The sequence below is a fragment of the Hordeum vulgare genome, chromosome 4H, assembly GCF_904849725.1.
Source record: "Hordeum vulgare subsp. vulgare chromosome 4H, MorexV3_pseudomolecules_assembly, whole genome shotgun sequence".
Classification (NCBI taxonomy): Eukaryota; Viridiplantae; Streptophyta; class Magnoliopsida; order Poales; family Poaceae; genus Hordeum; species Hordeum vulgare.
In genome coordinates, this window is record NC_058521.1 from 207303790 (window position 1) to 207319765 (window position 15976).

Here is a 15976-nt window from a genome sequence, read left to right on the forward strand (position 1 = left end):
CGGCTATTCGAATAGTTTTACACTCTGTAGAGGTTGTACGCTGTACCCACGAGATCCGGGAAACTTCCGGGTCATCCACGACTCGCAGTATATAACATACCCGAGGTAAGTACCCGATCAATGTTTTTCCCCTAACGATACTAGACAAAGAGATCCACTCGATTGGTACCCAGCCCACATGATGTACATCTTACGAGCACCGACTCTGGACAGTAACATCCATGCGGGGACCAACGGTGTGCCTGGAACACGTAAAAACGGCATAGTTGCCCTACCTGGCACGACCCCGTCACGAGAGTGACCACACATCACTCCCGCCACTAGTAATGTGGCTCTTTGCTAGCACCAACAAGAGTAGTCAACAAAGCCCCGTCTATAAAGGGGGTAACGTGGTCGCACATGGAAAGTTGGGACGGTCGACACATCATAAATCTATTCCCATTTCCAAAACCAATCACACCAAAATGGTTTAGATTGAATAAAGTGTGCAGATCAAAACTTCTCTCTCTTAAATCTTACATAGATAAATTTAAGACAAGAATTTTGGGACGAAGTGAGTACAATATTACTCGTGCTTGGAGGATGTTAGCTGCCCAACTTTTTTCATGGCAAAACTGCAGCATAGTTTACATTAGAGTTAAGAATCCATTTATATTTTACAAGTTGAATCGGCTATGGTCAGTATATGCTTTACACTGACAAATTCAATTTCCCCCTATACACCTTGTTTCTTTCCTACGGAATAACAAACTGACTGAGAAGGATTCTTTTTAGCAGCGATGGTAGCGCCTTTCGGCTTCCGTTGGTTGGCTAAAGATTCGTCAAAACATGAGCTGCTGATGTACAGCAGTGGTGTGGTCGAACGAGGCTGCTGTCAGAGTTGCTGCTGCAGGGAGCTGACGGTCAGGGATTCAGTCATGTTCTGAACAATAAGCTGAAAAGAATACCAGATCAAAAGCCGAAGAAAATATTTCAGAAACGAAAAACAATCATTTCGCGGATATTTGGAAGAAATGCTTGCTCGTCATTAATATTTTTCCAAGATCAAGATATTTAGAGGACAAAATAATCAAGATTTTTGCTATGCATGAGCTGGTCGAGCATATTACTCACTTGGGCAGATGGCGCCTGCTGCTGGTGATCATACATGGTGGCTCCGCATGCCGCCGATGCCCAGTTCTGGAAGCTGGCCTCGTCGCCGGGCCTCGGCATTTCATAGTGGCCGCCAACGAAGTCCATGGCCGAGGCCGCCGCGTTGTCGACGTGAAGCTCCATGTCCGGCCTGAAGAGCCTGTCGTTGAGGAGGCTGGTGTGGTCGAAGGCGGACTGGTACGGGAACTGCGCGCCGAGATGCAGTGACGTCAGGCAATCGCCCTGGCTGAACTCCGGCTGCTGGTGCTGGTGCTGCTGTAGCGCTGCCGCCTGCTGGTGCTGCTGCTCGCCCCCGGCAGTGTCAGTCGACTGCTTGCTCATGCTGAAGTAGCCCGGGTAGCTCTGCAGCGACGTGCTCGTCGAGCACCCGATGTCCCTGCGTGGTGCGTGCGTCGTGGATGATTATGTTTCTTCTTCAGATAAATGCTTACAACATTCTTAACCAACCACACCTGAGCTCAGTCCCGATACTCACCTCTGATGGAGCAAGCTGGGGTCTTCAGGTAGCATCATGGGCGGCTGTCCATCGCTGCCGACACCGTTGTGGAACCACGACGAAGGGTTCGGGTCACCGGTTAGCCCAAGAGGTAGCTGCATGTCGTTCTGGAACTGAAATTAAATCTTGATCAGATATCTGAACCTGAAACCAAAAGTTCTGAATTTTTCAAGCTGAAAACTAGTACCTGAGCAGCAGCGCACTGTAGGCCCATCAGATGCTGCTTCGCAAAGTTCTCCTAAGCATATCCAACATGAGACGGCATGAGATTGAATGCTGAGTGAAAATACAATATTTATCTGAATTTATAATTGAGATATTGAACAGCTAGCTGGTTATGCTGAACACAGTGTGCAGCACATATTGAGATCGGCTGGAGTTAATTAGATGGTTTAGGGATATCTCTACCTTATAAATGCCGATGCGATTAAGAGATTCTTTGAGAGATTGCTCCATCGCTCTTATATGGTCTATATTCTCAACCTTCTCGGGATCGCTCCAATAACTGAAGAAAAATAATATGCCAAACTGTTATACTCCTCATTTTTCATGGTTTCCCTTCAAAGTCTGTGTAAAGAGCTACAATTAACTCTACCATAAATGCATTTTTTTTCAAAGGCCCCTATGAAGTGAAGATCACGTGCCATGAAAACATTACTTTTGACGGCACTGAATGGAAAGATTTCAACTGATATGCCTTTGTTTGTAGGTAAAGAGCGTATATGTCTCTATTTATTACGTTGAATCAATCAATAAACCAGCCAACCTGAGGCGCTTTTGAACATCTGCCATTTGACATTGCAAAGCGCCAAGATGACTAGATAATTCCTGTAAAACAATTGAACCAACAAGAATTAGATACCGAAAACCAGAAAGAAGAAATTCCATGAAGTACTCATCGCCCTAGCTGTGATGTATGTTTAAAATGTACCTCGACCGTCTGACCCCTGCAATAGATTCAAAAGTAATACATGGTGAGAAATTTCGTTGGAATTATACATTTCTCCAATCATGCTGCTCTCTTGATATCCAACATAAATACCAGCAAAATTACCCGGAGCCTAAGAAGTCCTGAATGTTGACATCATGGTCTAGCTTCTTGAATGTCTTCTTCAGTGCCTTTTGGGAACAAAAGCAGATTAGTCAGCTCATTCTCAAACTTAATCTGATAAGGAAAAATGCCTAGATAAATAACTCTATTTGTTGACATAACATACTTCTAAGCTCTCCAGCTTCCTGTTAAACAGAAAGAATGAATTTCAGTTGATATATTAATTTCATTCGCTCAGCAGGTAAACAGAACATGTATGTAACTCAAATACCTTTTAGCTCTTTCCTGAGGAGTTTGCTGTGCATACTTCGCAATGACTTCGTCTATGGGGCTGCAAATTGAATAGTATATCAGGTAAACATGCAATTCTGATTAAACTCCGCCGTCAGAAATATCATTAGCACACCATATCTGAAAACATGACAAATATATTGCTAAAGCATTCTTTTGTAATTCTATGATTTCACCCAAAAGAAAAGGCATAGGACCACTATCGCAAAAATAAACGAAGCACAATGACATAAAAACTGTAAATTGCATTGTGTTGTGCTTCGGTCGGAACATCGTACCGGTGTGGGTAAATTCAAAATTGGAGAAATGCATTGAGAAATGGATTCCCTTGTTTCAATTGACTAATCAGCCAAGAAACCGATCAATTTAATGACAAAATTGCCACAAGTTCATAAAAGAGCTAAGCATATTTGTGTTGAGAGAAAATGAAATGTTCAACTCTATAGTCATATTATGGGCTTGTTGACCTAAATCTGAATGAATTAATTCACATGAACCAAAACCATTACCTTTTGTCTCCGATGCATATAGTAGGCCTTCCACTGGGGGAAAACATGAGAAGAATGAGATCGATATCACAGAGTATGGACAACTCTTTGGCCTTCTTGAGAATCCCTGACCGCCGCTTAGAATATGTCACCTGTCGCCCGCTGCTGTTCTCCAACTTCTTGATCTTGAGCTTCACCCTCCCCATGTTCAAAAATTTCCGACCAAAATTATGTCTTTAGGTCACAGCTTTCACCAATTATGATACAATCCGATGGAATCTGGATGGGAAATATTTTTGTTATTGAGGATATCCGCGTGGCAGTCGAGCATGGGACGATCCAATCGCTCGGGAACAACAGCCCAGATATGAAAGGAATGCTTCCTTGTTGTGCGTGGTAAAATCGAATCGGTCTTAGAAATCGAACCAGGAAACAGGTGAGGATCTGGAATCTTTATGGCCAAACAGGAGGTGATCCCCACGAGCCAACGGGGACAGATCGAGCCAAGAACCGGCGAAATCGGCAGTTCTTGGGTCGATCGGGCGGGAGAGAAGGGGGCGAGGAGAGAGATAGGGGTCAAGAAGGAGAGAGAGAAAGAGGGGGGAGAGAGAGTGGTGTGGCTGCGCGCGGAGGGAGAGAAGGGCAGAGAGAGAAAAGCGCGGGAGCGCGGGGGGGGGGGGGGGGGGGGGGAGGTTAGGGTCCAAACTAATCGGCCGAGAAGGGCTCGAACAGTTGGAAATGTTTTTCGTTCGTTCCCCCAACCTCGTTTTCTACGGGCTCTTCCTTTTTATATTTTGTCCTCTCGTTCTAAGTATCGCTCACAACTCCATGTATCTGTATCAAAATTTCAAAAAGCACGTGGAGCTGGCTGCTTCCTTTTTTTTTCACTATTGGACATGAAATGTTCTGTTTCTTTCTCGAGTCGTGCTAGGCTTAGATTTGACTAAGCAGAAAACCAAGAAGGCTTCAATGTGACTCGACTAGAGATAGATTGTTTTTCCTTAGAAACTGGCAGCTCAGTGCCTATATGTTAAGAGGAAATAAATGAAAGCAAATATCTCATACAAGTAGATCTCCAAACAATCAACAATTATCATAGAAGTTGTTAGAAGGTAAGATGGCTAAATTTGTTCGGCTCGAGAGGTGGTTCATTCTCGCAGTCTAAAATTCATTGCATAGGGACAGTAGGTTGAAAAAATGTCTTGTTTGATAATATAAAGGATGGCGACTTCGTTCATCTAAGAATCTTCGAAAACTCTTTGGTCACTTTTTTTCATAGGTTCCAACAAATGTAGATGGTTGTGGAAATTAAATTCTTATGAAGCTGGCATGTGTCATCCCATCAATGATGCATAGATTCAGCCTCGACATCATTGGCTAACAGTTGGTGAGTGTCCAACCAATTGTTAACCGAAAACCACACCGAACGAGGGAGGGAGCGGTTAAGTAGAAGGTGCAAGGGCGTTTCTTCCTCTTGATCACAAAGTGCACAAAACTCATTGTGTGGCAGCCCCTTCTTTGTCAGGTTATCGTCAGTGAGAATTCTTTCGCGCAAACATAACCACGTGAAGAATCTGCACTTTGGCTCAACCATGGATTGCCAAACTTCGAAAAAAATCATGTATGTGTATGAGCCAAAGGACCGAGAGATGTATGCAGGTTAGGCAGAGTATACTTGGGATGTGCAAAGATCTCACTTAACCGTGTCATCACAGTCCGATTGCAACTGCACCTAATTCAAAGATTAATGAACTATCGAGGGTGGAATGCATTGCTGATATGGTGCAGACCAGCCATCCAAGCCTGATTGGAGAGAACCTTATGTATGTAAATGTTCTTGCGCGAGCAGAGAGGCATGAGTTCGGATGTCAAGAACTTGGGGGTTGTTTGATCTAGCCACCTGTCATGCCAAAAGGAAGCCTTCTTACCATGCCCAATGGAAATAGATGTAGCAACATTGAAAAATGCACAATCATCTTTGTCAAATGGCACACGGGAGCCAAACCATGGGCGATCCACACAGGTCCATTGCTACCACTTACAACACAGTCGCATGGCCCTTCCAAACTTCCACGGGTCAAGCACACCAGCCCACTCAACTTCTTAGGTTTGCAGAGAGTGGCCCAATTGGCAAGTGCCATGCCTCCAGCAACCTCAGGTCTAGTCCTCCAAAGAAAATGGAATTTACCGAACGTCGAGCTTATCAATTTGTTTGATGACCCAAATGTCGAGCTTGAACATAGAGATCGGGTACGTGGGAATGGCCGAGAGAACGGAATTTACCAAGCGTAGCCGAGCATCATTATATAGATGATTTCCCCTCCATTTTCTGTAACTTGGAGGCGATCTTGTGGATGATGGGTTGAATAACTTCTCTAGTGATCTTCTTGTAATGCAGCGGTAAACCAAGGTACTTGTAGGGTAACTGGGTCGTGGGGATAGTGAAAGTGTAACTAAGCCCCGGATGGTTTTGGTAATTAATAACAATATATACACCATTGAACTAATGCATATTCATTTCAAGAAGTTTAATGGAGGTGTGGCTAGAACATGTGGATGTGAACCCTTCAAAACGCTAAGGAAGAGGATTTGCAAAAAGCTTCAAGACTCTACTTTTTGTTTAAGTGATCCAAGATCACATTGAGTCCAGAAGAAAACCAATACTATTAAAAGGGGGCAAGGTTTTGATGATGACTCAGTTACTCAAGTGGTTAGATCTTTGGATCCAAAATCCTCAACCATCTTCTCACATTCAACCCTGTGCAAATTCCTTAAGTTTATCACGGTCCCACCGAACCATTCCATCTGGACCCACTGAGATATCCAAGATAACAACCACATCCTAAAATCTAATAACTCGGCGAAACCGAGATGAAATTCGGTCCCCCCAAAGTGCATGTGCCAACCTTGTGTATGTTGGGTAACGTCGTAGGGGAAACAAAAAATTTCCTACGCTCACCAAGATCGATATATGGAGACTAACATTTACGAGAGGGGGAGTGCATCTACATACCCTTGTAGATCGCTAAGCGGAAGCGTATACAACGCGGTTCATGTAGTCGAATGTCTTCGCGATCCAATCATGATACGTCCCGTGATCCCATCACGATCCGTCCCGCGATCCCATAACGACCCGTCCCGATCTAGTGCCGAACGGACGACACCTCCGTGTTCAACACACATACAACTCGATGACGTTCTCCACCTCCTTGATCCAGTAAGCGAGGGTGGAAAGGTATATGCATTCTCGGACAGCACGACGACATGGCGGCGGTGGTGGTGGAGCTGTTCCGATAGGGCTTCGCCAAGCAATGCCGAAACCGATCTAGTGGAGAAAACTGATCTATAGGAGAGACAGGGCTGCGTTGTCATAGAGTCCTCAGCCCGCTTGCGCCTCCCCAGCTTTATATACGCGTGGGAGGGGATGGTGTCTTGCCCTCCAAGCCCCTAGGGTCGTTGGTCAAGGGGGGAGGAAGGAAATCCCCCCATTTCCTTCCCCACCGATCATTGTCCACTTTTTTAGAGATCTCGATCTTATCCTTTCAGGATATGATCCTATTCCTTTTAAGGGGGGATCTTGACGCGCCTAGACTAGGGGTGTGGGGACTTTCCCCACTACCCCACGTCCATGTGGGTCCCCATGCTGGTGGGCCCCACTCCGGAACCTTCTAGAATGTTCCAGTACAATACCAAAAAATCCTGAATATTTTCCGGAACCCTGAATATGACTTCTCATATATAAATTTTTACCTCCGAACCATTCCAGAGCTCCTCGTGACGTCCGGGATCTCATCCGGGACTGTGAACAACTTTCCGTTATAACCACATATAACTCATTAATACCAAATCGTCACCAATCCTTAAGTGTGAAGACCCTACGGGTTCGAGAACTATGTAGACATGACCTGACAAACTATCCGGTCAATAACCGATAGCGGGACCTGGATGCCCATATTGGCTCCTACATATTATATGAAGGTCTATATTGGTCGAACCATGATGTCAAGCATTCAATCAATCTCGTATATTGTTCCCTTTTTCCATCGGTATGTTACTTGCCCGAGATTCGATCGTCGGTATCTCCATACCTAGTTCAATCTCGTTACCAACAAGTATCTTTACTCGTTCCGTAATACAAGATCCCATGACTAACTCCTAAGTCACATTTTTTGCAAGCTCATTGTGATGTTGCATTTACGAGTGGGGACTAGAGATACCTGTCCGTCATACGGAGTGACAAATCCTAGTCTCGATATACCCCAACCCAACAGATACCTTTGGACATAACTGTAGAGCACCTTTATAGTCACGCAGTTATGTTGTGACGTTTGATACACACAAGGCATTCCTACGGTGCCCGGGAGTTGCATGATCTCATGATCATAGAAACAAACACATGACATGCAGAAAACAGTAGCAATAATCTGACACGATCACATGCTACGTTCATAGTTTGGGTCTTATCCATCGCATAATTCTCCTAATGATGTGATCGCGTTATCAAATGACAACGCATGTCTATGGCCAGGAAACCTTGACCATCTTTGATCAACGATCTAGTCGTTAGAGGCTCAGTAGGTACAGTGTGTTGTCTATATACCCACACATGTATTTGAGTTTCCAATCAATACAATTATAGCATGGATAATGAAGGTTATCATGAACAAGGAAATATTATAATAACTAATTTATTATTGCCTCTAGGGCATATTACCAACACCCTCCCACTTGTAGTAGAGACAATAATCTAGTTCACATCACTATGTGATTCACACCCAATGAGTTCCGGGGTTTAATTATGTTTTGCTTGTGAGAGAGGTTTTTAGTCAACGGGTCTTAACCTTTCAGATCCGTGTGTGCTTTATAAATCTCTATGTCATCCTGTAGATGTTCTACCATGCTCCATTTGGGACTATTCCAAAGGACTGCCCCACTATATGAATCCGGTTTGTTACTCAGAGTCATCCGAATTGGTGTCAAAGCTTGCATCAACGTAACCCTTTACGAGGAACTCTTTTATCACCTCCATAATCGAGAAACATTTCCTTAGTCCTCAAGTTACTAAGGATAATTTTAACGTTGTCCAGTAATCCATTCCTAGATCACTCTTGTACCCCTTGACGGATTCATGGTAAGGCACACATCAGGTGCGGTACACAACATAGCATACTATAGAGCCTACGACTAAGGCATAGGGGACGGCCATCGTCCTTTCTGTTTCTTCTGTCGTGGTCAATCTTTGAGTCTTACTCAAATTTACACCTTACAATAGAGGTAAGAACTCCTTATTTGACTAATCTATTTTGAACTCCTTCAAAATCTTGTCAAGGTATGTATTCATTAAATTTTTTATCAAGCGTCTTGATCTATCTCTATAGATCTTGATGCTCAAAGTTCAAGTAGCTAAATCCAGGTTTTCCTTTGAAAAACACCTTTCAAAGAACCCTATATGATTTACAGAAATCGTACATAATTTTCGAGCAACAATATGTGAAACACATATACTTATTAGAAATTCTATAGTGCTACCACTCACTTTCTTGGGCATACAAGTTTCTCATAAACCTTGTATAAACCCAATAGCTTTGATCATCACATCAAAGCGTATATTCCAACTCCGAGATGCTTGCTCCAGTCCATAGAAGGATCTCTGGATATTGCATACTTGTTAGCAGCCTTAGCATCAACGAAACCTTTTTGTTGTATCACATACAACCTTTCCTCAAGGAAACAGTCGATGAAAACAATGTTTTGACATCCATATGCAAGATTTCATAATTCAAAAATGCAGGAACTGATAACTCCTTGAACTTGTTGGAAACCTCTTTGTGACAAGCCTTTTAGCATTGCTATGGGTGAGAAAATCTCATCATAGTCAACTCCTTGAACTTGTTGGAAACCTCTTTGTGACAAGCCGAGCTTTCTAAATGGTGGCATTTACCATCATTTTTTGTCTTCCTTTTAAAGATCCATTTGTACTTAATAGCCTTATGACCATCCAGTCGTTCTTCCAAAGTCCAATTTTGTCTTCATACATGGATCATATCTCGAATTTCATGGCCTCCACCCATTTGTTGGAATCCAGGCCCACCATTGCTTCTCCACACCTCGTAGGTTCATTGTTGTCCAACAACATGACCTCCAAGACAGGATTACCGTACCACTCTGGAGCAGTACGTGTCCTTGTCGACCTATGAGGTTTGGTAGTGACCTGATCTGAAGCTTCATGATCACCATCGCCAGCTTCCACTTCAACTGGTGTAGGTGCCACAGGAACAACTTCATGTGCCCTTTTACTCTCTGGTTGAAGTTACGGTTCAAAAACCTCATCAAGTTCCACCACCCCCACTCAATTCTTTGGAGAGAAACTCTTTCTCGAGAAATGACCCGTTTTTCATCAACAAACAATTTTCTTTTGGATCTGAGATAGGAGGTATATCCAACTATTTTGGGTATCCTATGAAGATGCATTTATCCGCCTTGGGTTCGAGCTTATCAGGATAGAGCCTTTTGACATAAGTATCATAGCCCCATACTTTAAGAAACGATAGCTAAGGTTTCTCCAAACCATAGTTCATACGGTGTCATCTCAATTGAATTACGTGGTGCCCTATTAAAGTGAATGTGGTTTTCTCTAATGCATAACCCCAAAACGATAGTGGTAATTCGATAAGAGACATCATAGCATGCACCATATCCAATAGGGCGCGACTACGACTTTCGGACACACCATCACAGTATGGTGTTCCATATGGCATGAGTTGCGAAACAATTTCCACATTGTCTTAATTGTATACCAAACTCGCAACTCAAATATTCATCTCTACGATCATATCATAGACATTTCATCCTGTTGTCACAATGATCTTCAACTTCACTCTGAAATTGCTTGAATTTTTCAACACTTCAGACTCGTGATTCATCAAGTAAATACACCTGCACCTAATCAAATCATCAGTGAAGTAAGAATCATAACGATCTCCACTGTGTGCTTCAGCACTCATTGGACTGCATTCATCAAAATGTATTATTTACAGTAAGTCACTTTCTCGTTCCATCTCACTAAAAACGAGGCCTTCAGTCATCTTGCCCATCTGGCATGATTTGCATGTCTCAAGTGATTCGAAATCAAGTGAGTCAAAAAGATCCATCTGCATGGAGTTTCCTCATGCGTTTACACCAATAGGCATGGTTCACATGTCTCAAACGATTCAAAAACGAGTGAGTCCAAAGATCCATCAGCATGGAGCTTCTTCATGCGTTTAATACCAATATGACTTAAGCGACAGCGTCACAAGTAAGTGGTACTATCATTACTACTTTGTATATTTTGGCACCAATATTATGAAAATGTGTATCACTACGATCGAGATTCAATAAACCATTCATATTCGGTGCATGACCATTGACGGTATTATTCAAGTAAACAGAATAACCATTATTCTCTTTAAATGAATAAGTGTATTGCAATAAACACGATCCTATCATGTTCATGCTCAACGGAAAGACCAAACAACATTTAGGTTTAACACTAATCCCAAAGGTAGATGGAGCGTGCGATGGTGATCACATCAACCTTCGAAATACTTCCAACACACATCATCACCTCACCTTTAGCTAGTCTCTGTCTATTCCATAGCTTTTATTTCGAGTTACGAACATTTAGCAACTGAACCGGTATCTAATACACATGTGCTACTCGCAGTACTAGTAAATTCTAAGCTGTAAAGCAAGACACACTGAACTATCGGTATATTACTAGTACTCCTAGTAGCACCTGGGTATTGGATACCGGTTCAGTTGCTAAATGTTAGTAACTGAAAATAAAAGCTACAGAATAGACGGAGACTAGCTAAATGCAAGGTGACGATGTGTGTTGGGAGTGTTTCCAAGGTTGATGTGATCACCATCGCACGCTCCCTCTAACTTCGGGATTAGTGTTAAAACTAAATGTTGTTTGGTGTTTGCGTGGAGCATGAACATGATTGGGTCGTGTTTATTGCAATATGATTATTCATTTAACGAGAATAATAGTTACTCTGTTTACTTGAGTAATACCTTCAATGGTCATGCACCTAATATGAATGGTTTATTAAATCTCGATCGTAGAGATACACATGTTCATAATATTGATGCCAAAAGATACAAACTAGCAATGATAGTACCACTTACTTGTGGCATTGCCGCTTAAGTCATATTGGTATAAAACACATGAACAAGCTCCATGCCGATGGATCTTTGGTGTCACTCCTTTTTGTATCATTTGAGACATGCGAACCATGCCTATTGGTGTAAACGCATGAAGCAAATCCATGCAGATGGATCTTTTGGACTCACTTGATTTTGAATCACTTGAGACATGCAAATCATGCCACATGGGCAAGATGACTCAAGGTCTCCTTTCTAGTGAGATGGAATGAGAAAGTGACTTATTGGAAATAATACATTTTTATGTATGCAGTCCAATGGGTGCTGAAGCACGCACTAGATATCGTTATGATTCTTACTTCACTGATGATTTGAGTAGGTACACGTGTATTTACTTGATGAATCATGAGTCTTAAGTGTTGAAAAGTTCAAGCAATTTTAGAGTCAAGTTGAAGATCGTCGTGGCAAGAGGATAAAATTTCTACGATATGATCGTAGAGATGAATATCTGAGTTCCGAGTTTGGTATACACTTAAGACAATGTGGAAAATGTTTGACAACTACTCATGGACACCATAGTGTGATGGTGTGTCCAAACATCGTAGTCGTGCCCTATTGGATATGGTGCATACTATGATGTCTATTATCAAATTACCACTATCGTTTTGGGGTTATACATTAGAGACAACCACATTCACTTTATATAGGGCACCATTTAATTCCGTTGAGATGACACCGTATGAACTATGGTTTAAAGAAACCTAAGTTGTTGTTTCTTAAAGTTTGGGGCTACGATGCTTATGTCTAAAGGCTTTAGACTGATAAGCTCGAACCCAAGGCAGATAAATGCATCTTCATAGGATACCTAAAACAGTTGGGTATACCTCCTATCTTAGATCCAAGAGCAAAGTTGTTGTTGATGAAAAACGGGCCATTTCTCGAGAAAGAGTTTCTCTCGAAAGAATTGAGTGGGAGGATGGTGGAACTTGATGAGGTTGTTGAACCGTCAGTTCGAACAAAGTGTAGTAGGGAACATGAAGTTGTTCCTCTAGCGCCTATACCAAATTGAAGAGGAAGCCAATGATGATGATCATGAAGCTTCAGATCAAGTTACTACGAAACCTCGTAGGTTGACAAGGACACATACTGTTCCAAATGATACGGTAATCCTGTCTTGGAGGTCATGTTGTTGGACAACAATGAACCTACGAGTTATGGAAAAGCGATGGTGGGTCTGGATTCCTTCAAATGGCCGGAGTCCATGAAATCCGAGATAGGATCCATGTATGAAAACAAAGTGTTGACTTTGGAAGAACTACTTGATGGTCGTAAGGCTATTATGTACAAATGGATCTTTAGAAGGAAGATGAACAATGATGGAAAATTTCACTATTTAGAAAGCTCAACTTTTTGCAAAGAGGTTTCCGACAAGTTCAAGGAGTTGACTACGATAAGACTTTCTCATTCGTAGAGATGCTAAATTCTGTTGGAATTATGTTAGTAGTTGCTGCATTTTTCAATTATGAAATTTGGCAGATGGATGTCAGAAGATTGTTTTCCTCAAAGGTTTCCTTGGGGAAAGGTTCTATGTGATACAACCAAAATGTTTTGTCGATCATAAGGAAGCTAACAAGTATGCAAGCTTCAACGATCCTTCTATGGACTGGAGAAAGCATCTCGGAGTTGGAATATACAGTTTGACTTGATGATCAAAGCTTTTGGGTTTATACAAAGTTTGTGAGAAACTTGTATTTCCAAGAAAGTGAGTGGGAGCACTATATAATTTCTGATAGGAATATGTGGTTGACATATTGTTGATCGGAAATGATGTAGGATTTCTGTAAAGCATATAGGGTTGTTTGAAAGGTGTTTTTCAAAGGAAAACCTAGATTAAGCTACTTGAACTTTGAACATCAAGATCTATAGAGATAGATCAAGACGCTTGATAAAACTTTCAATGAATACATGCCTTGACAAGATTTTAAAGGAGTTCAAAATAGATGAGTCAAAGAAGGACTTGTTACCTATATTGTAAGGTGTGAATTTGAGAAAGAATCAAAGATCGACCATGACAGAAGAAAGAGAAAGGTCGATGGTCGTCCGCTATGCCTTAGCCATAGGATCTATAGTATGTCATGTTGTGTACCGCACCTAATGTGTGCCTTGCCATGAATCTTTAAAGGGGTACAAGAGTGATCCAGGAATGGATTACTGGACATCGGTCAAAATTATCCTTAGTAACTTGAGGACTAAGGAAATGTTTCTCGATTATGAAGGTGATAAAAGAGTTCGTCGTAAAGGGTTACGTTGATGCAAGCTTTGACACCAATCTGGATGACTTTGAGTAACTGATCGGATCTGTATAGTGGAGAAATCCTTTGGAATAGTCCCCAATGGAGCGTGGTAGCAACATCTACATGATGACATAGAGATTTGTAAAGCACACACATTTCTTAAAGGTTCAGACCGGTTGACTAAAAACCTCTCTCACAAGCAAAACTTAATTAAACCCACAACTCATTGGGTGTGAATCACATAGTGATGTGAACTAGATTATTGACTCTAGTGCAGGTGGGAGGTTGTTGGAAATATTCCCTAGAGGCAATAATAAATTAGTTATTATTGTATTTCCTTGTTCATTATAATCGTTTATTATCCGTGCTATAGTTGTATTGCTTGGAAACTCAAATACTTGTGTGGATACATAGACAACACACTGTCCCTAGTGAGCCTCTAAGGACTATCTCGTTGATCAAAGATGGTCAAGATTTCCTAGCCATAGACACGAGTTATCATTTGATAACGAGATCACATCATTAGGAGAATGATGTGATGGACAACACCCAAACTATGAACATAGCATGTGATCGTGTCAGTTTATTCCTACTGTTTTCTGCATGTCAAGTGTCTGTTTCTATGACCATGAGATCATACAACTCCCGGGCACCGTAGGAATGCCTTGTGTGTATCAAACGTCACAACGTAACTGGGTGACTTTAAAGGTGCTCTACAGGTATCTCCGAAGGTATCTGTTTGGTTGGCGTGAATCGAGACTAAGATTTGTCACTCCGTATGACGGAGAGGTATATCTGGGCCCACTTGGTAATACAATATCAGAATGAGCTTGAAAGCAATGTGACTAAGGACTTAGTCACGGGATCTTGTATTATGGAACAAGTAAAGAGGCTTGCCGGTAATGAGATTTAACTAGGTATGGATATACTGACGACCAAATCTCGGGCAAGTAACATACCGCTGGTCAAAGGGAATAATATACGGGATTGATTGAATCCTTGACATCATGGTTCCACCGATGAAGATCTTCGTAGAATATATAGGAGCCAATATGGGCATCCAGGTCCCGCTATTTGTTATGACCGAATAGTGTGTCAGGTCATGTCTGCATAGTTCTCGAACCCGCATGGTGTGCACACTTATGGTTCGGTGACGTTTCGATATAGTTGAGTTATGTATGTTTTGCCTACCGAAGGTTGTTTGGAGTCCCGTATGAGATCCCAGACGTTATGAGGAGTTCCAGAATGGTCCAGAGGTAAAGATTGATATATGGAAAGTTCCGTGTTGGTCACCGCATAAGGTTTGGGCGTCAAGGGTATTGTACCGGGTGTGCTAGAAGGGTTTCGGGGGTCCACCGGAAGGGGCCACCAGCCCCGGAGGGGCCACATGGGCTGTGAGGGATGCACACGAGTCCCTGGTGGGCTGGGCACACCTCCCCACCCGAGGCCCGTGCGGCTGGCTTGGTGGAGGGGTAACCTAGGAGGTGGCGCCACCCTAACTTGGGGGCCAAGCGACCCCTAGGGCAGCCGCCCCATCTCCACTTGGCCGTCGCCGCCCCCTAGGATGGGAACCCTAGGGCCCAGACCCTCTCCCCTTCCCCCTATATATATGGGGAGAGAGGGCTGCAACCAACCAAGGCCGCAGTACAGCCCTGTCTCTCCCATAGATCAGTTATCACCACTAAGATCGGTTCCGGTTTTGCTTGGTGAAGCCTTTTGGGAACAGCTCCACCAACACTGCCGCCATGTCATTGTGCTGACGGAGAACTCATCTACTTCTCCACCTTCTCTCTTGGTGGATCAAGGAGGTGGAGATCGTCATCGAGCTATACGTGTGCTGAACACGGAGGTGTCGTCCGTTCGGCACTAGATCGAGACGGATCATGTTGGGATCGCGGGACGGATCGCGATGAGATCACGGGACGGATTGTGATTGGATCTCAAAGATATTTGACTACATCAACCGCGTTATATACACTTCCGCTTAGCGATCTACAATGGTATATAGATGCACTCCCCCTCTAGTAGATGTTGATCTCCATAGATTGATCTTGGT

At 42.8% G+C, this 15976-nt stretch overlaps 1 protein-coding gene across 5 annotated transcripts; it reads right to left on the reverse strand.

Annotated features, from left to right (window-relative positions):
* Positions 1-546: 546 nt before the first annotated feature.
* On the reverse strand, positions 547-4115 carry LOC123446320 (agamous-like MADS-box protein AGL65). Of its 5 annotated transcripts, XM_045122984.1 has the most exons (12): positions 3905-4115; positions 3500-3757; positions 2971-3030; positions 2866-2884; positions 2703-2767; positions 2580-2595; positions 2415-2476; positions 2057-2153; positions 1836-1886; positions 1628-1761; positions 1114-1528; positions 547-896 (listed from the first exon to the last, which is right to left on the reverse strand). In XM_045122984.1, the coding sequence occupies exons 2-12, from the start codon at positions 3682-3684 to the stop codon at positions 822-824; spliced, it is 1179 nt and encodes a 392-aa protein (XP_044978919.1). In that variant the 5' UTR covers positions 3685-3757; positions 3905-4115; the 3' UTR covers positions 547-821. The 5 variants fall into 5 exon arrangements, with proteins under 5 accessions (XP_044978919.1, XP_044978922.1, XP_044978921.1 ...); XM_045122987.1 differs by having other exon boundaries at positions 547-883; positions 3500-4115; XM_045122986.1 differs by having other exon boundaries at positions 547-886; positions 3500-4115.
* Between the last annotated feature and the right edge of the window lie 11861 nt (positions 4116-15976).